The 20,652-nt window shown below is 36.7% G+C and overlaps 1 protein-coding gene across 1 annotated transcript; it reads left to right on the forward strand.

Moving 5' to 3' along the window:
- The first annotated feature begins 1,766 nt into the window (after positions 1-1,766).
- LOC144439377 (protein mesh-like) lies at positions 1,767-20,649 on the forward strand. The gene is made up of 22 exons (XM_078128664.1): positions 1,767-1,771; positions 2,402-2,787; positions 3,155-3,408; positions 3,874-4,102; positions 5,409-5,504; positions 6,153-6,280; positions 6,593-6,889; positions 7,547-7,684; positions 8,272-8,437; positions 9,003-9,260; positions 9,548-9,854; positions 10,163-10,435; positions 11,874-12,148; positions 12,844-12,987; positions 13,419-13,607; positions 15,414-15,680; positions 16,539-16,781; positions 17,564-17,737; positions 18,110-18,283; positions 19,348-19,501; positions 19,857-19,920; positions 20,439-20,649. The coding sequence occupies exons 1-22, from the start codon at positions 1,767-1,769 to the stop codon at positions 20,460-20,462; spliced, it is 4,245 nt and encodes a 1,414-aa protein (XP_077984790.1). The 3' UTR covers positions 20,463-20,649.
- Positions 20,650-20,652: the final 3 nt, after the last annotated feature.

Below are 20,652 nucleotides of genomic sequence, written 5' to 3' on the forward strand. Positions count from 1 at the left end.
CAATACGGAATGCAATGCACGTACTATATATAATAGATACATGTCTCCGTTTTTTACGGCGTATACGAATGTACATACGTTAAAGTTGTATTTTTAAAACTGATACCTGTGCTTATAACTATAATGACGTCATACAACTTATTATACATGTCATAGTACATTATTGTTGTTGTAGTTGTTGTTACTGTAACATTTACTTAGTATTACCCTTCCTAAGGATTAATTCACAAACTTATCTTAAGTGCATATAACGGCAAATTTCGATAATATTTCGACGGAAAACTGCAATTAGTACATCTACCAGCACCAACAGCAATGCTATTTTGAATAAAAACTATATTAATTGGGTAGCGCCTGTAACGTAGCGCCCTATGTCATTTTACTTCCTCGTTCCGTTATTGTGAGTCACATTTACCAAGTACTTTCTCCAACACCGGTTCCAGAATTATGGAGCGGTTTAGTTTGCTCGTCGTTACGATTTTATTTTCTATATTGACTCTGTTATTACCAAGGTCACTTGAAGGTAAGTTCCTAGTTTTGGTTCAAATTTTTTTTTTTGAATAGAAGATAAAATGGTTTGACTATCACATTTTGTAAATACACTGTTGGCTTCACATTCAGGTACGATATTCTACTTCAATACCTTCCTTGACTTCCGTGATTGCCATGTACTGTAATCTGATTCACGTTATCGCTATAGTTACCAATACAGTATTGAGAGGGGGTGACTTTTGAAATGAAACATTTCAACAAGTAAATACAACTTGGAAGATTTGAACGAAAACGTGACGTATAAATCAGACGTAATTGAATGTACGATGTGTGTTTCATGTACTTAGACAATCGTCTTGCTGACGTTCTATTCAGAAACGTTTCAAGAGGTCAGTCCTTTTGAATTGTGAGATGTGACTTTGGGTCAAAAGATTGATTGTATTGAACTCACACACTGTATTGTGATTTGTAAGAATTCAAAGTACAAAAATGTATACACAACTGTAATTGACATTTGATAGTTACATATCCGAACACTATGTTCATTTTTTACTAATTACTCCTACGTCTGACATTCATTGAAACTAGTTTGTCATCAAACGCGTAACTATATTCCTGCAACTGTTGAAAATATTGCCTGGGGTAGCCATGTACTTTTACTATATCCCATCCTTTTCCACGCTGCCTTGATTCCTTCCTCTCAATCACCCATTCTATCTCACGATTCTTGACTTTTCTATCTCTGCCTGTCCGTCTCTCTCTCTCTCTCTCTCTCTCTCTCTCTCTCTCTCTCTCTCTCTCTCTCTCTCTCTCTCTCTCTCTCTCTCTCTCTCTCTCTCTCTCTCTCTCTCTCTCTCTCTCCTCCCGCACACATCATTTTCACACGCCGGGTTGACTAGTTGATAGATAGCATGTTTATTAAGAAGAATGATATAAATATACCAATATATACTACTAAAATCATCAACACATGGTTATCACTACATTTAGTAACACGTCCTATGCAGAAATGCAACATGTCATGCACGAAATTATACCAACGAACTCCCCTAATAATACTATACAATGTAGATATTCCATCACAATGCGAGTTTAGTACCTTGCACCAAATACGCCTACCCACAGACACTGACTTGGTTTCATGAGCAGTGTTTTGTTCGTTATAAGCCATGCTGAACAATAGAGTTGGCATGAAACCAGATCACGTGATAATAGGTCAGCCTAACCCAGAGTATCAATCAAACAAGTGATTAGGGTTTCACTAGCATAACAACATGAGGTGTGATACTAAACATAGAATAGAATATGAGACACGTCCACTGGATCGTTGGTTGACACAGTGGCTTAGCAAATCATGCAGTCAGTTTGTGTTGTATTAATCTTGATAACTCCCCAAAACGGATGCTTTTGTTTTCTTCGTGTTATGTTTTGTATCGTGTTTGTATGCATATTTATTTATTTATTTTATTTTATTGCTTATCTATGTATCTATTTGTTTATTTATTTATTATTTATTTATCTATTTATTTATTTATGCACGCGTTCACTCGATTTATTGATTGATTGGATTTATTGATTCACTCATTTATTATTACAAAAAATATACTGGGAGCCATATACATCAGTCCTAAAAATGGAAGATATATACTAGTAAGCAAAAATAGGACCCAATTTATATGCATGACCTGCAGCTGTACACTGTTCGTCCGGTTCATTGAATTGCAAGTATAAACCGTATATGTATATGTCTGAAGTAATATGATAATCTAGCTGACTGGAATGCAAGTTGTATAGAATATACTGACTGCTTAGACATATAGAAACTGTGTTGATATAAAACGGTATTAGATGAATAATATCAGGGTGTATTGTGTACAGTTTATATGAATTGGCAATTTGATGTATGTAGGTGTAGGAAAATAATAGGACACCATTGTTATGTTGTTGTCATTGATGTGGTGGAGTATGCAGATAGTAGTGGTGGTGGTGGTGGTGTATGCAGTGAAGGTGGTGGTGTATGCAGTGGAGGTTGTTGTGGTGGTGGTGGTGGATGTGGTGTATGCGGTGGTGGTGGTGTATGCAGTGGAGGTTGTGGTGATGGTGGTGGTTGCGTATGCAATGGAGGTGGTGGTGGTGGTGGTGTATGCAGTGGAGGTTGTGGTGGTGATGGTGGTGGTTGCTTATGCAGTGGAGGTTGTGGTGATGGTGCTGGTGCTGGTGGTGGTGTATGCAGTGGAGGTTGTGGTGGTGGTGGTGGTGGTTGCGTATGTAGTGCTGATGCTGGTGCTGGTGCTGGTGCTAGTCTTGCTGCTGCGTCTGGGTTTTAAGTTGGGGGTTGTTGTTTTCTTGTTTGATTGTTGTGTTACTTTCTTGTTTAATAATTGTTTCTTGAGGAGCTGCTATTGTTTACTCTTCACCAATACATATTTACTCACAGGGAGAATTACCACAATTATGAAACCGAGGCCGTAAAACCATAATTATACTAAGGCTGCAAGGCTTGTACTATCGCCTTATCCGTAAAATTTGCAATTATAATATGACTATGTTGTTTTATTTCACTTACCCAGGGTAGGTATGATACTTTCACAAATATAGTCGATCAATTTATAAACATCTATCAATTTAAAGTAACATTTGTCTTGTATTTGATTATTCTCAGACACCACAGATCTACCAGAAAATGAATTCCATTACATAAGAGACTACATTGCACAGTATGAAACGAAATACCTACGCGTTACGATGATGTCCATTGGTGGCAGTCAAAAGCGTGTTATTGGTATTAGATTTGATCTTGAGAGGTCAAATGCAGCTACGATCTTCACCAGTGTTTTCGGTCAAACTGTAAGTTTTACAGACGTAATAAGTGGCGTAGCATCACTACAGGAAAGTCAAGTTGACCAACTATTCGAAGTAAGTAGACATTACTGTATTGTATTTGAAACAGAAAAGTAATCACCTTTTGTTCTTTTAATTTAAATATATAAAGTTACTCAGTATGTAGTAAACGTTTAGCTTTTTAGCTTTAGTGTGTGTGTCAGTCTGTCTGTCTGTGTGTCTGTCTGTCTGCCTGTCTGTGTGTGTCTATTTGTTTGTGGATACGACGTTTAGATCAATCCTGTTGACTGAAACTTGATATCCACCTTCCTACATCAGAAGATGTTGCGCGACAACTTAAGGAGCAACAGTCAACAGTCTTGTTATTCTGTCCTTATGGACTGCAATTGGTTTACATATTGTAAAGGATAAGCAAACTCATTTGAATTATATTGCTGAAGTGTAATTGTGATGCTGTGGAGACTGAGGGTAAATTATGTGTTGTTTAGGAATAAAATGAGCAATGTCATTCGTCACAATTTATTCTATTGACTTTTATAGGCAGATTTACCATACTACATCGACGAAACAAGAAGTCTCGTTGACAACTTTGATTCCTATCCGATGGAAGTGAAGGCTGTCCTAGTAGACTCACATTTCATTAAGTACCCTTCTGAAGAAAACCAAGTGTATCCAATTTGGAATGCCATCAATGATCCTGCTAAGAACTGGGTACAGAAATGTATGACGTATACACGAGATCCAAATTACGCAGAAACCAATGACGAAGGCAAGTTTTATATCACACACTAATGCACGGTAAAACTCATGAGAGCTAAATTCGATACTCAAATCTTCGATTAATAAAAAATTCTACCATTGACACTTAGCTGTTCTGTTCTACCGCAAGCTTACCAACCAAATATCCCACTACAGGAAAACGGTTTTCGGTTTTATGTATACATTTAGGACCATTACATCTCAGACCACTATATAGTGGTTTGAGAATTACATGTAATAGTCCTAGCACAGCTCCCAAACTTTCCACAATAGGAAAATATTTGTTGATATACAGAATAACTTTTTTTAAAGGTTTTAGGGGCCTAATGTCTTCTACACTTCATTCCCCCATTTAAATTAAAACATATAAAAAAGAGATCGAAGAAAACTAAACTTGTAGAAAATAATAGACACATATTGTAAATACATAAATGAACAACAAATAAGGAAGTAAACTAATCGGTAATGTTTCCTGTTGGGCGTAACTGTATGAGACAGACGTAGCCAGGGATATCCTTTCAGGACTGGTAAACTAATACGTGCATGTGTTAACTTGATATCAATAATGAATAATCAATAATGGTGCTGTCTTACCATAACAGAGCAGTTACCAATATCAGCTAATAGACAAACACCAACGTATTACAAAACGTATTGAGGCTACCTTAGTTTTGCCAAAGATTGATTGATTGATTGAGTTTTGTCTTTATTGAGCTTAGTGACCAACATGTATTTACACAACTATGAACATATACTGACAGACACGCATTGCCACAATCGAATTGATTTAGTGTACATGTTTTGGTTGTCATACTGAGTAACCGGTCAAACCACTTCTTTAAACATCAAAGAACAGGTGTTACCATGGTTACAATGATTGTTTGTTGTTTGATATACATAACAAGACAAATCACTTTGCACCTGTTGTGTTGACGTAATTACATGTAATACAAGTTATGAACCGCTATCAAATACTACTCTTTGACTGGTAATACAGGCAAACGGTTTTTAAAAAACTATTGTATCCTTAGTAAAATCTCAAACCATCTCGTGATACCTAGGGGGGCAGGGCCCTATTTTTGGCATACCAGACACGATGTACTGTAAAACGTTGTTGCCCATAATTCACTTCTTTGGACATCATAGCGTAGTCCTCAGGTGGGGTAACATGCAGTATATATATATATATTTCCTAATGTTGATAAATCCTCTGTGTTATGTTATGTATTGTGTTTTCGTGTTATTTTAAATTCCAAATCAGGATGTAATATGGTTTGGTTTTTGCATTTGTGTAATATCAGTATTGTAATTTTCAGATTTTAGGACCAGACTTCGAAGGAGCTGTGGTCTTCTTATGGATTATGCAAGAACAATAGGAGATTCGAATTCTACGTACGATCCATGTACTAATGGTAAGTTATACATTTTTATCACTCACAGTCAGCTGCTCACAGTTAAAGTTTGTCAGCTAGAATTGGTATTGATTCCCACAGTACACTATTTTCTGATTGATTGACTGATTGACTGATTGATTGATTGATTGATTGATTGATTGATTGATTGATTGATTGATTGATTGATTGATTGATTGATTGATTGATTGATTGATTGATTGATTGATTGATTGATTGATTGATTGATTGATTGATTGACTGATTGATTGACTGATTGCCTGACTGACTGACTGACTGACTGACTGACTGACTGACTGACTGATTAATTAATTGATTGACTGACATTTTCATGAATGTATTATGGATGGATGGATGGATGGATGGATGGATCGATGGATGGATGGATGCATGCAGGCAAGCAGGGTGAGTGGGTGGGTGGGTGGGTGGGTGGATGGAGGGAGGGAGGGGTGGAGGGGTGGATAGAAGGATGGAGGGATTGAGAAATTAATTACTGTGTATATTGCATGTATGAATGAATCGCTTGACAGGGTGATTGAATGGCGGAAGATATCACTAGAGCTAGTAGAAAGAGCGGATACCAAGTGTGCAATGCATAGGTTATGCTGTACTTCAGATTTCAATATTCTGTTTTTACACCCTTTATAGACCTTATGTATCCATACGGAGTCGAAGTTGGGGATTTCTTGACCGAAAGAAGCGACGATGGTAGTTCCGGAGAGATTCTTCTATCAATCCCGTTCCCGTTTTTTGATTATAATCACCACTCACTTTGGGTAAGAGTTTGATTGATATTATCTTGACCTTTGACATTATTGTGTATGAGTTCATTCCTAGTCGAGAATTACAGTCTATGTTTTGAGGATGTAGCCATACTTGCGATTGTTCAAAATATAACTCTGAATACACGTCTTCTCCTTACAGAAACAGTTAAGTATAAAATGTACACATGTGCAAAAAATCTAATTAAAAAAATATGATTTAGTCTGACCAATAACCATGGGCACTTTTAAAATTCAAAATATTGAAGGACATACACAGCAGGTATATACCTTTAGGCTGGTGTTTGACATGTCGTTTATATGCAGGTGAATACGAACGGTGTAATATCATTTCTGACGAATGTATGGCATTTTCAACCTGCTGCATTTCCACTGGCTAACGATATACGATTGGTGGCGCCCTTCTGGGCAGACGTTGATACACGGAATGGTGGTGAAGTATACTACAGGGAAATCACAAACCCAGAAGATGTATTGTTGGAGAGAGCTACCATGGAAATTCAAGACATTTTTCCGGAAAAATTTTCAGCAATATGGTTGTTGGTGGCAACATGGGATAATGTTGCATTTTATGGAGCAGCCCCGACGACGGGTGTACAAAAGGTAAACTTAAGAGCCGGTATATTGTCGAATGAGAAACACTGTAGCTATGCGGAACAGATACCTTGTGTATAGGAATGTTGTATTCTTTCATAAAATGTACTCAAAAGGACAAGATTAAGTTTCTGCCATGGCTTTGCATGTACAACTTGATATCGAAACCTCAGGTGTCAGAAATTGCAATATTGAAGATCTATTAGATTTGACATAAACACGAGATAAGATGTTTCTACATATCGTATCTTTAATTTATACATTTATTTAATTTTTTTTTTTATTTATTTATTTATTTATTTTTTTATTTATTTATTTATTTATTTATTTATTTATTTATTTATTTATTTATAGTCAGAAATTGAATACTCCAGCTTTAATACTGTACAGATAATCGGATGATTTTCCTTTTGACGTCTTCCACTTTAGGTGGTGATGGAGTTCTTTCTTTTTTCTGACCATGGTCAATTTTCGACTTGACTTTCTTGGGTTCAGCAGGTTTGGATTTCAGGAATCCAGTCTTTGTGGTTTGCTCTTAAAAATATCCCGAAGTCGTAGTCTCCACTTCAAATAAGTATGAATATCATTTACTCGGTGATATATGATCCATAACGCCTTACTTTGGAAAGTGTAATCAATTCTTTTGATCTGATTCATTTCATACAGCGAAATACATTCCAGTGCATATTGGCAACCAATGGCAAACACTCTTTTGCTATCTTCAATTACCACAATATAACTTGGACGACCGGTACAACAGCTGCGGGTGATGAGGATACAGGACTTGGAGGAATACCAGCACAGGTAAAAATGATACGAATACTCATAACAGGTTTTGGTACTTGATAAGTGTTTGAAAATGGTTCGCCTTTAAAACATGTAGACAGACAGACAGACAGACAGACAGACAGACAGACAGACAGACAGACAGACAGACAGACAGGCAGGCAGGCAGGCAGACGTTGGTGAACTATTATGCAAATTTACGTCAACACGTGACAACATTATCACAGTCAGAAGATTAACAGAAAACTTAAGTTATAAAATTCACTTTTCAAATCTTATTAGGTGAGTTTCAAAATGTACTGTTGGAAAGGTTTGGTTCTGACAAAGTTTACTGAGACTATTGCTAAAAATTAAGAAATAAACCATGGAACATATTTATGGTTCGTTTATACTACTATCAAACATAATTTCTCTAATTCATGGTAAAGGTACATTTTCCTATACATTTTAACTTACACTCAGACTCTCTGGGTTTCGACCTAGGGTCAGGTTGTTTGATGTACAACTTTGGATTTCATGGACATTGATACCATACCATAACTCCATGTTCATTGTCACACCATAACTTCAAATACTTATTTCCATATTAAATCTAATTTAACCAGGTAGGTTTTAATGCCGGAGATGGTGTCACATTTAAAGTTGTCAATAACTCAAGAACAGACGCCATTGTTGATATCGACACGTGGACAGACGGTGGAACTGCGGTTGGTAGATTCGTCTTTCGGATTGACAATAAGCAGGTCACATCTGGTGGTTGTAATAACGTAGGTACGTCATGTCAGACAATAATGTAACTACTTCACCGTGCGTCGTGAATGTTGTCATAAAATTGCTAGTAGTTTTACGAACATTAGAACATTCCAAGAACTTAGTATACACCTGCTACTTAAGTCTAGCTTTAATTATGTTGTAATTTTCGACTGGAGAGAAATGATATTGCGTCTTTGAGTACATATCTATACTTGTTAGCATCCATCACGAATGTCCAGTAAAATCAACTTCCACGTCAGTTGATTGAAAAGCAAGGACTTCAGATCTCGCACTATCTTTTATGTTAAAAGAGTTTTTCGGTACACTTTTAGAGCTTCGGTTTCAGTTCGGCAGTTACTTTTAGAATGTATCCCTTATTGTACATTAACATGTGGTTTAGATGGTGTACAGATGGTACTAAGAGATGTGAGCTAGAGATAATTCGATCGATCACGGATTCGAAAGTTTTCAAATGACTCAACATCGATCGACTGACGTAAACAACAAATGTGTCCTTTGGGACTTTTAATGTTACGGTTTGATGTCTGAGATATCCCTATCATTACTTTGATTATAATTGCAGGAGTTTTAAGTGTCTATCCTACCTTTGGCTACATGCTTGGAGGACAAACCATTAAAGTTTCTGGACCTTGCTTCGATGACATCAACAACCCCAAAATATATTGTAGATTTGGAGAACACGAAGTGAGAGGCACCAAAGAAAGTTCCTTTACCGCTAGCTGTAACACACCCATTTTTTACGAAGTCGGGAGACTGGCTTTCGAAATTTCTATAGACAATAGACAGACTTATGATGACTTCACCGGAATATTTACAGTTGGTACGTTGTTATTATTTTAGTGTGTTTATACGTTTCACTGTACCTTTACAACTGGTATCGCATTTATGTATTTAAGTTTTACCGAATGTTTCAAACAATTTCACAAGGAGATATATATGAAAGTATTTGAGATTCTTTTCAAACAAATAAACAAGTGCTTCGAGCAACCAAACGTTTGGAGTTGGTTCGGTTTATTTGATTTGTATTGGGTTCTAAAATTTAAACGGCAAGTTTTGATTTACCTTATAATACTTTACAATAAACATGTGATGTTATTTTGTTTTCAGTGAGCGAAGAATACAGAAAGCCAAACATCAGAAGAGTAGATGCTGACAATTGGATAGAAAATGATGACGTCACCATTGAATGGACCCCAGGAGATATTGCGGATTCGTCGCAGTCTGATTTGAGAGTTTCGCTATATGCTTACGTCGAGAATTCGAATACTGTAGAAGCAAGCTTGCAGTGGATAGACGATCTCAGTAGCGGCACAAAGAATACGGGAACAATGACATTCAACAGATTGCAAGTTAACAGTGACGATTACCATGTCGGGGTTATTCGTATTTCTGATGCTGAGACGGATTTTGATGAGTATGTAGAATCCTATGGTTCAGCCCCACACCCACACCCCCACCCCCCCCCCTCTCTCTCTCTCTCTCTCTCTCTCTCTCTCTCTCTCTCTCTCTCTCTCTCTCTCTCTCTCTCTCTTTGCATATCAAACGAATTTGAAATTAAAAGCAATGCAATGGCAGTGTGTGTATGTGTGTGTGTGTGTGTGTGTGTGTGTGTGTGTGTCATCCGTTATGTCATGTTATGTACGTTGTCCCTGAGTGTGTTATGCCGTCTGAGATGACAAAATCTTACACTTTATATCTTGTTTATTTTACATCTTTTTCAAGTCACCCTAAGTCAATATGGAGTGACATACATTCACTAAAGTGGAAATACAACGTCGATGCCTACTCCTTTTGCAAGGATTGGTCAAATTCAGCAAAGGAACGCGACATAACATTTCTAACAGACCTTGAAGCTTGTCCATGCACCCTACGACAGGCCAGGGTCGACACTGGGAGATTTACGGCTCATCCAACTTGCAACGAAAGATCCGACCATGCAGATAACTGTAACAGGAACCCATCGGCCAAACATTGTGTGAGAGTGAACCAACCGAGGTAAGCTGATTTTTTATTCCTATTCTCAGTGATCAACAATATTGCTGGACAACTCTCTTGCTACGACAACGAAGAAAATTGGTTGATGAACTGGTTCCAGCATAGACGTCGACGTCACAGGGGAGAGGAGAGAGCGCCCTCTCTCTCCAATGTCTATGATTCTACACTGACTAAATAACTCTGATCGCGATTAAAGTATTTGTGTTATTAAACAAATGGAGAATGGAGAATGGTGCTTTAAGCGACCGGTCAGTTTCTCCAGCCTGGGGGGGGGGGGGTTGGGGGGGGGTGGATTCTTAAATCGGGCCGACAAAAAGTCACTGATCCCCCCATCTGTAAAACCAAAAACAGGCTGACCCTCTAGCACTTAATTCTAAAACATGATGACCCCCCCCCCCTCATATATAATATTCGCATGACAGGTATGTTTTATCGTGACTCATTTCAAATGTGGACTGCTTGACTGTCTTGCATCTACTTTATGAGATTTAGCACTATGAGGGTTAGCACTATCATAATTTTATGATTATTGACTACACCAGGGTAAATCTATTCGAAAAGGGGTTTAATAGCATCTTGGCAGTGAAAGGTAGGGGGAAAGCTTGAGAAGGGAATATGTACAGTATGGGGGTCCTAGGGGTCTCCCCCTAGAAGCTCAGGAGGTTTTTAACACTGAAAAGTCAATTTTGAGACTATTCAGACCCTTTTAGACAATAATTTACAAGCTTTACAAGACAGCACCAACATGTAAAAAGCAACTACATAGGGTTGAAATACTTTTGAAATATACTTTGATAGCATCTTGACAGTAAGAGGGGAAGAGCTTGAGACTGGGATATGTCCACCTCATGTGGGGGTCCGAGGGGGTCTCCCTCTAGAAGCCCTGGAGGATTTTTACTCTTGAAGCCAATATTTAGGCTATTCAGACCCTTTCAAGCAATAACTTAATCCATGCTTTACAAGACAGCAAGTATCAGAAATTATTCTTTATAACTTACACCAAGGGTTGAAATATGTTTTTTTTAAAAATTAAATGGCATCATTATATACATGTAGTAAAGGTCAGCACATCTAATGGTAGTATCATTGGTTGGGGAGATTTGGAGATTAAGGCAATTTTAGACTATCTTGGCAAACATTTTATATCTTGAAAAGACAATATCATCTCAAATTAGAATAGGGTGACAAGGCATTTCAGACAAGGCTATATGCTATTGTAGAAAAGGATTTTTTTCTTCCATCACAATCTAAAACACAACGCCCCCCCCCCCCCCATCCACAATTTTCAAAACAGCATGGCCCCACTGCCAATTTCAAAAACAGGGTGAGCCCTACAAATCCACCGCCCCCCCCCCGGCCGAAGAAACTGACCGGTCCCTAAACTGAACTTTGAATTTTTATAATATCTAAAGTCGCATTCTTTTCATAATGCTTTCAGTGACAATGGCGCTGGGCAACAATGTTGCTATGACAACGACGGAAACTTGATTAACGGTCCCGATAATGATAACAGCGGTGGCACATCTCATCGTCGACATCACGGTGGTGTCCCGCCATTCAAATCACCCGGAAAAGTACCTTATTTATCTCACTATCTATATGACATCTTACCTTGGGAACACTGCTGTGTGTATTCATCAATAGATCTGTGTTATTTGTACTACAAGAAAAGACCATCTGATGATTGCAGGGACTATGTGCCACCAAGACCAGGTGAATACACGACTATCTTTCTCACCATCGTCAATCCATCGTCCATGCTGTTCAAAGTAGCTATGTTTTCTAATGTCGATACCCTGACTCAATTGACGTAGCTTGTCCAACCTTAGTGTAGTCTAGATCTACCCATGGAATCATCTCTTCACCACAGGGGCGTGTAATATTTCATATATTGTTGTTTTCTTATTGCTTAGAATGTCGTTTTCTTAGGAAAATATCGTACGAATCTTGCTGCTACAAATGTATCAATCTCTATACTACGAAGAAATATTACATGTAGGAATATATATTAATCAAAAGGTTGTTATATTTAGTCTGTAGACCTGGAAAACAACAATCTATGGAATATTACACGCCCCTGTGCTCTTCACCACGTCTAGCACAATGAGAAATCATGAACCAAACGTTGTCCATGCAAATGAGTATTAGAATGATGTTAACAATGTATAAGTAACACCCACAGCTGATCAATACCATATTTAGACATTACGGTAAAGAGAGATCTCGATATGCCATACTATGGATAACACAAGACCAGTCCAATTTCATTGCAAATCGTTTTTCCTTGATTTCACGAAAACAAGGTCATACTCAATATTTTCTTAGAACAGGTCCACAAGTGCATGCCCACTTAAATGTAAATCTAACCGTTTATTAATATGTTACATTGTGTTCTTTTAATTTTGTAGGTGGAGGAGTGGGTGATCCTCACCTCATTACATTTGATGGTTTCAAATACACATTTAATGGTCATGGCGAATTCCATCTGATACAGACTTTAAACAATACATTCTCTATGCAAGGAAGAATGCAAACATTCAAGGTGTTATCAGGTAGGCTACGTCATAATGCAAATATAGCACCTCATAAGCAGTGACAGAGAAAAGGAAAGAAAGGTTACTTTTAGTACACAAAGAACATGGGCAATTGGCGTCTGCACCAAGGAGTGTAAGTTTATTTTTTAACTTCCTGTGAAGGGGGTGGAGTAATTTCAGTGAGGCATAACATTTTCACAACGAAAAATATGGGACATCAAAAGTATTGATGTTTCATTAGGTGCCATTAAAAAACAATAAGCTCTTTTATGAATACAAGTTTTATTGGAAATGAAATGAGTCGCAACTCTGCCACCTCTCAACGAAACCTGACCGAGTATACAAGTGTATACGTGTCTGTGAAGTTGATGCAAGGCATGTGTTGTCTATAGGTAAACGGTCACTGCTGAAAGAGTATGCAAATACAGGTTGTTTGTTGTTAATTGAAGGTACAACTGTCGAAGAAGCAACCGCCTTTACAGCTATTGCGATGCAAGGTGGGACAAGTGACGCAGTTCAAATTGAAGTCAACGAGAGACGGCGATTGGATGCCTGGGTAAGACCCACAGGCCTACACGACAATTCAACTAATTGGGAATTTGTAGACTTCGAAGAATACGACTTCTGGACATATAAAGGTAATAATTTGTAATTAAGACAAAAAGGCGAAATCACAGGAAACAAAAGTTATGTTGTGAAAAAAAATCTCAAAAGTTTAAATGATTTCAGTGATTTACAATGTTATAATGTTGATTCCATGTATGTTTCTACATGATAAATGAGGAGCATATGCTGAGTTTATGCGTAACTTTTGTTGTACATTCAAAGGGTACTCGCAGTATTCTACTTACTGAAGCTTACCTAACCACTATTTGCTATAGACCGAACTCTGTCCTGGTATTAAAAGATAACCTAAAAACGATCCGATGACGTAATTTATCATACGTTGCGGTATCAAAATATCAAGACAATCCCTACTGTAGAATCAACAGTTCTAACAGTGTCAGAAGACACTTTAGTGTCTTACAAGGCATGCACTGACATATATCAGAAGACACTTTAGTGTCTTACAAGGCATGCACTGACATATATCAGAAGACACTTTAGTGTGTTACAAGGCATGCCCTGACATATATCAGAGAGAAGACATTTTAGTGTCTTACAAGGCATGCACTGACATATATCAGAAGACACTTAAGTGTCTTACAAGGCATGCCCTGACATATATCAGAAGACACTTTAGTGTCTTACAAGGCATGCCCTGACATATATCAGAAGACACTTTAGTGTCTTACAAGGCATGCACTGACATATATCAGAAGACATTTTAGTGTCTTACAAGGCATGCACTGACATATATCAGAAGACACTTTAGTATCTTACAAGGCATGCACTGACATATATCAGAAGACACTTTAGTATCTTACAAGGCATGCACTGACATATATCAGAAGACATTTTAGTGTCTTACAAGGCATGCACTGACATATATCAGAAGACATTTTAGTGTCTTACAAGGCATGCACTGACATATATCAGAAGACACTTTAGTGTCTTACAAGGCATGCACTGACATATATCAGAAGACACTTTAGTATCTTACAAGGCATGCACTGACATATATCAGAAGACATTTTAGTGTCTTACAAGGCATGCACTGACATATATCAGAAGACACTTTAGTGTCTTACAAGGCATGCAGTGACATATATCAGAAGACACTTTAGTGTCTTACAAGGCATGCACTGACATATATCAGAGAGAAGACATTTTAGTGTCTTACAAGGCATGCACTGACATATATCAGAAGACACTTTAGTGTCTTACAAGGCATGCACTGACATATATCAGAAGACACTTTAGTGTCTTACAAGGCATGCACTGACATATATCAGAAGACACTTTAGTATCTTACAAGGCATGCACTGACATATATCAGAAGACATTTTAGTGTCTTACAAGGCATGCACTGACATATATCAGAAGACACTTTAGTATCTTACAAGGCATGCACTGACATATATCAGAAGACACTTCAGTGTCTTACAAGGCATGCACTGACATATATCAGAAGACACTTTAGTGTCTTACAAGGCATGCACTGACATATATCAGAAGACACTTTAGTGTCTTACAAGGCATGCACTGACATATATTAATTTTGAAGTAGAGTAGTTTAATCAAGGTTTTGTGTATTTTCACTTGAGGAAAAGGTTTATGAAACCCAGTTTGTGCCACTTTAATATTTTAATTCCAATGTCACATTTATGGGCATATTTTCAGTATCTTGTTGTTTAGCTGAAAAAAAAAACGTCTTTCATTTGCAAAAGTTCACTAAAAAATAAAATAGTCTTTATAAATCTTGAAATTCCATGTTTTAACACTCCATTACGCCTGAAGTGTTACTTCAGAAATACTAATTGTAACTTTCTTTTCTTCCACAGACGTTTCTCTTATCAAGGATAATATTGGAAACTCGTCGATTTTAACAGTTATCTTTAAAAACGGTGTATCTGTCCAAGCTACGGCAACGGAGGGTTTACTTATGATGTCATTCATGTTCTTTGGGACACCACAATTGAAGAACACGACAAGTGGACTCATGGGAACGTGGAATGATGACCCGGATGATGACCTAATGACACCTGAATGGACATTCCTGTCGTTGAACTCTTCACTCCGGGATATTCACTATTCATATGGCCTAACCTGTAAGAACAATGCAAGAAAGTTGTTTGTATGTATGTATGTATGTATGTATGTATGTATGTATGTATGTATGTATGTATGTGGGTGTGTGTGTGTGTGTGTATGTATGTATGTATGTATGTATGTATGTATGTATGTATGTATGTATGTATGTATGCATGTATGTGCATACGTATGTACGTGTGCGTGTGTGTATGTATGTATGTATGTATGCATGTATGTGCGTACGTACGTACGTGTGCGTGTGTGTATGTATGTATGTATGTATGTATGGATGTATGTATGTATGTGTGTATGTATGTATGCATGTATGTATGTATGTATGTATGTATGTATGTTTGTATGTATATGTATGTATGTATGTATGTATGTATGTATGTATGTGCGTACGTACGTGTGCGTGTGTGTATGTATGTATGTATGTATGTATGTATGTGTGTGTATGTGTGTATGTATGTATGTATGTATGTATGTATGTATGTATATATGTATGTGCGTACGTATGTGTGCGTGTGTGTGTGTGTATGAATGTATGTATGTATGTATGTATGTATGATCGTGTGTGTGTACTATTAAATGAGTGTGACATGATCGATTTCTATTATAACTACTTCATCATTTGATTCCGGTTGGGTTTTTCATTAAACAGATTTTTTTTCAGATTTCAAATCAAACCAGAATTAATCTACATATCACCATCTTAGTATATGTAAAAGGTCTTCATGTAATATTAACACGACTTATTTTTTAGATCTCATTTAACAAGTTATTACCATATATCTGATCAACTTTATTACTATCACTGGAGACTGACAGGTGGTACATAACACTTAATACAATATCTTGGTTTAATGTTACAGGGAATGTGTCTGAAGACAGGTCGTTATTTCGCTATGACATTGCAGAGAGCTACACATCAATTAATCAGTACGATTACATACCAATACTTGACCTACCTGATGTACCTGATGACGTAGTTGACATGTGTGATGGTAACGACCAATGTATATTTGACTATCAAATGACCGGAAGTGACGAAATAGCACTTGTTTCGAAAGGAGCTGTAGCTATGTATGAGACGTTGATTGAAGACACCGTCAAAGGTATAATATCTAATATTGCTGTTACACTGGCAAATTTAGTTCTTCTTATGTCATAAGTATTTGTAGCTAGAATTGTTAATGATGTTTTGTATAAATATTCCAATATAAACTCAATTTCGAGTCGATTCCTTTACCCTGTAAACATCCACAACTTTCTTAATCATAAATGTCTAATCATAGTGTTTAATCTTAATCATAGTGTTTAATCTAATCATAGTGTTTAAACTAATCATAGTGTTTAATCTCAATCATAGCGTTTAATCTAATCATAGTGTTTAATCTAATCATAGCGTTTAATCTCAATCATAGTATTTGATCTAATCATAGTGTTTAATCTAATCATAGTGTTTAATCTTAATCACAGTGCTTTATCTTAATCATAGTGTTTAATCTAATCATAGTGCTTTAATCTTAATCATAATGTTTAATCAAAGTTTAATCTAATCAAAGTGTTTAATCTAATCAAAGTGTTTAATCTAATCACAGTGTTTAATCTAATCATAGTGTTTAATCTAATCATAGTGTTTAATCTTAATCACAGTGCTTTATCTTAATCATAGTGTTTAATCTAATCACAGTGCTTTATCTTTATGTTTAATCAAGTCATAGTGTTTAATCTTAATCTCAGTGTTTAATCTACTCGTACTGGGTTTAATCTTTAATTATAATGTTTAATCATAGTGTTTTATCTTAATCTTAGGGTTTAATCTAATCATAGTGTGTTTTATAATCTAATCATAGTGATTAATTTTAATCCATTCTTACATTATTGTTACTTTTAGTCGTCAGTTGTGGATTCCATCCTTCATTATCAAATGGTAGTAAAACAGTTAGCAGATATACAGAGGGTGGAATTATTACATTTACATGTAATGATGGCTATGGATTGTATGGATCAAAGGAGAGGACTTGTCAAAGTGATGGTACATGGAGTGGTGTACAACCTTCTTGCAGTAGTAAGTAGTACACAATTCTCCTCTTTGCAATATTATTAATGTCTTCCTTTTTACCTGTCTATTATGGAAAAAAGTATTAGAAGTGTTAGTCTGCAATGTTTTGGTCTTTGGTGGTTACTTTTGGCTGGTGTTGAAATGATTTCCTTATATTATACTAAGTGTTTGAACATATCATGTCAAATCATGTACTGATACAATTATCACCACTGGAATTAGTACACCATGTTGTTCACATTTGACTTATTAAAGGGGACTTAGTGTGAATTCAAACTGAATTGTGTTCACTTATAGACTGTCACTTTATCAAAATCATTAAAAGTTTTATATCACCAAAAGACATTCTAGAGACCCAGTATTTCAATTTTCTTTCAGTTAGTGATTGTGGACTGCCTGGTACCATAGAGGGCGGCATTACAAATTTGTCATGCACAGAATATCTGTGTACTGTTGATTACTATTGCCAGACGGGGTATACCTTTGACGGCCGTAAAACAAGAACATGTCAGAGAAACGGTGTTTGGGATGGAGAATCGCCCACATGTACGGGTAAGTTATGGGGTAACTGAGTCCAAAATACATTGACCTTTTCCAAAGCATAATGATCCACCTTAAAAGTTAATAGGTTTTTGACAGATTTGTTCTCATTTTCACCAGAGATGGTTCATAAGTGTCTGATGTTGGCTGGAATTTCCAGCCACAAACCAGAGATGGTTCATAGGTCTCTGTGGTTGGCTTAAATTTCAAGCCACAAACCAGAGATGGTTCATAAGTGTCTGATGTTGGCTGGAATTTCCAGCCACGAACTATCGCTGGTTCATAGGTCTCTGTGGTTGGCTGGAATTTCAAGCCACAAACCAGAGATGGTTCATAGGTCTCTGTGGTTGGCTGGAATTTCCAGCCACAGACCTTAAAAATCACCCATATTATGCACAAAGTGGTGAAGAAAAATAGCCTATTTCCACTTTTTTTATGCATATAATGACCATGAAATTGACCATTTGGAATGGTCAATGTATTTTGGACTCAGTTGGGTGGAGAATCGCCCACTTGTACAGGTAAGTTATGGGGTGGCGAATCGTCCACGTGTACGGGTAAGTTATCGGATGGAGAATCACCTACTTGTGAGGGTAAATTATTGGATGGAGAATCGTCTACTTGCATGGGTAAGTTATTATATGGGGTGGAGAATCACCTACGTGTATGGGTAAGTTGTTGGATGGAGAATCGCCTACGTGTACGGGTAAGATATGGGATGGAGAATCGCCCACGTGAACGGGTAAGTTATGGGGTGAAGAATCGCCTACGTGTACGTACGTGTAATTTATGGGATGGACAATCGCCTATGTGTATGGATAAGTTATTGGATGAAGAATCGCTAAGTTATGGGATGGAGAATTGTCCGCGGGGTAAGTTATGGGGTGGAGAATCGCCCATTTTGTACAGGTGTCTCGCCATATATGGCAACAATACGCTACTTTCCCCTTCTTGATAGCTGGTACAACATAATATCTTAAGTTGCATAGTCATCATTTAGATTGCTATACATTTTCAGTAAGTGTTTATGTGACTCGTTTATGAGCATTCATTTCATTTTTTTTACGATTTGAAAGGTGGAGATGCTAAACTAGAGATGTGGATGTTTGTCGTCGTTATTGGTGGTGTTGGTCTTGCTGTACTTGTGACCATTATTCTAGCTTTGATATGGATAATTATGGGCTGTTTTAACAAGAGGCGTAAACGATGTCAAATGGAAAGGCAAACCCAGTAAGTCTCTAGTCCCTCTTTTGGAACGTTTTTGGTAATACATGAAATATAGAATCACAATTTCGATGTGAAAACATAACCATTAACATAGGTTGGTGGCCTTGAAATGATCAAAAATGGTTGTTTAAATAGCTTGGATTCTTTGATGATGCAATAAATAAATTAAGGCGCCTTATCGCATCGGTTGTCGATATATCAGAGCAGGCTGGATACAAGCTACTTGGTAGTCGAGGCTCTGTAAAATACAAACAAAATCTATTTTATAATCACAATACTGCAATTTGATCTGTAAAATCTTAGTTAATATACACCATTCGAGAGAAAGGAGGTGAAGACAGTTCTTATTCTTTTGCAGATATCGAACACATGACACAGTAAACATAAATAGAGGTTTCGAACCGGAAACTCCATTGCCAGAGGTGGGTTTTATCATAGACCCTCCACCAACGTTGGTGGAGGGTTTGTGGTTTTATGTATACAGTACACGGTTGCTCATCACCTAAATTCTAATTCTATCTGCATGTGTGCCTATATCATTATATACATTATTATCATTAATACATTTGCATATACATGTGCTATTACAAAGATTTATATATATATATATATATATATATATATATATATATATATATATATATATATATATATATATATATATATATATATATATATATATATATATATATATATATATATATATATATATATATATACATTACTTGCGTAGCTATACCAGCCGAATATTTACCAATGTGACACCTCCAAGTACCTCGTTTTTGTAGAGTCGTTACCACTATGTATCATGTACAAATGTTGAAAACTGGTGCTCGTGATTTTAAGGGAAATTGTGATGCATGTTGTATTTTCTACGTCAATATGTAGCTTCAACTCTTATTGTTTAAGCACCTTATCTACTCTTCCCCATTTATTACAGTCAGAATATTCAATAGTGAAGTAGACGCAAGAACCGAAAAATGGAAATTGTGAAGGGGAAAAGAACAGCGTCACCATCATGTTCTCCCACATCCAGAATGTTTATTATTTCTTACATAACTACGGACAACAGTATTCTGCCCCTTCAAATTTCAATGGGTTTTATTTCACTACCGATAACAGTATTCAAATTTCAATGTATTTTATTTCACTAC

Source organism: Glandiceps talaboti, chromosome 8 (assembly GCF_964340395.1).
Source record: "Glandiceps talaboti chromosome 8, keGlaTala1.1, whole genome shotgun sequence".
In the NCBI taxonomy this organism is placed as follows: domain Eukaryota; kingdom Metazoa; phylum Hemichordata; class Enteropneusta; family Spengelidae; genus Glandiceps; species Glandiceps talaboti.

Excerpts from the sequence above, each read along its gene's own strand:
- LOC144439377 (XM_078128664.1), top strand. Across the intron at positions 5,505-6,152 it reads GTACGATCCATGTACTAATG|ACCTTATGTATCCATACGGA; the intron begins GTAAGTTATACA and ends CACCCTTTATAG. Across the intron at positions 7,685-8,271 it reads TTGGAGGAATACCAGCACAG|GTAGGTTTTAATGCCGGAGA; the intron begins GTAAAAATGATA and ends TAATTTAACCAG.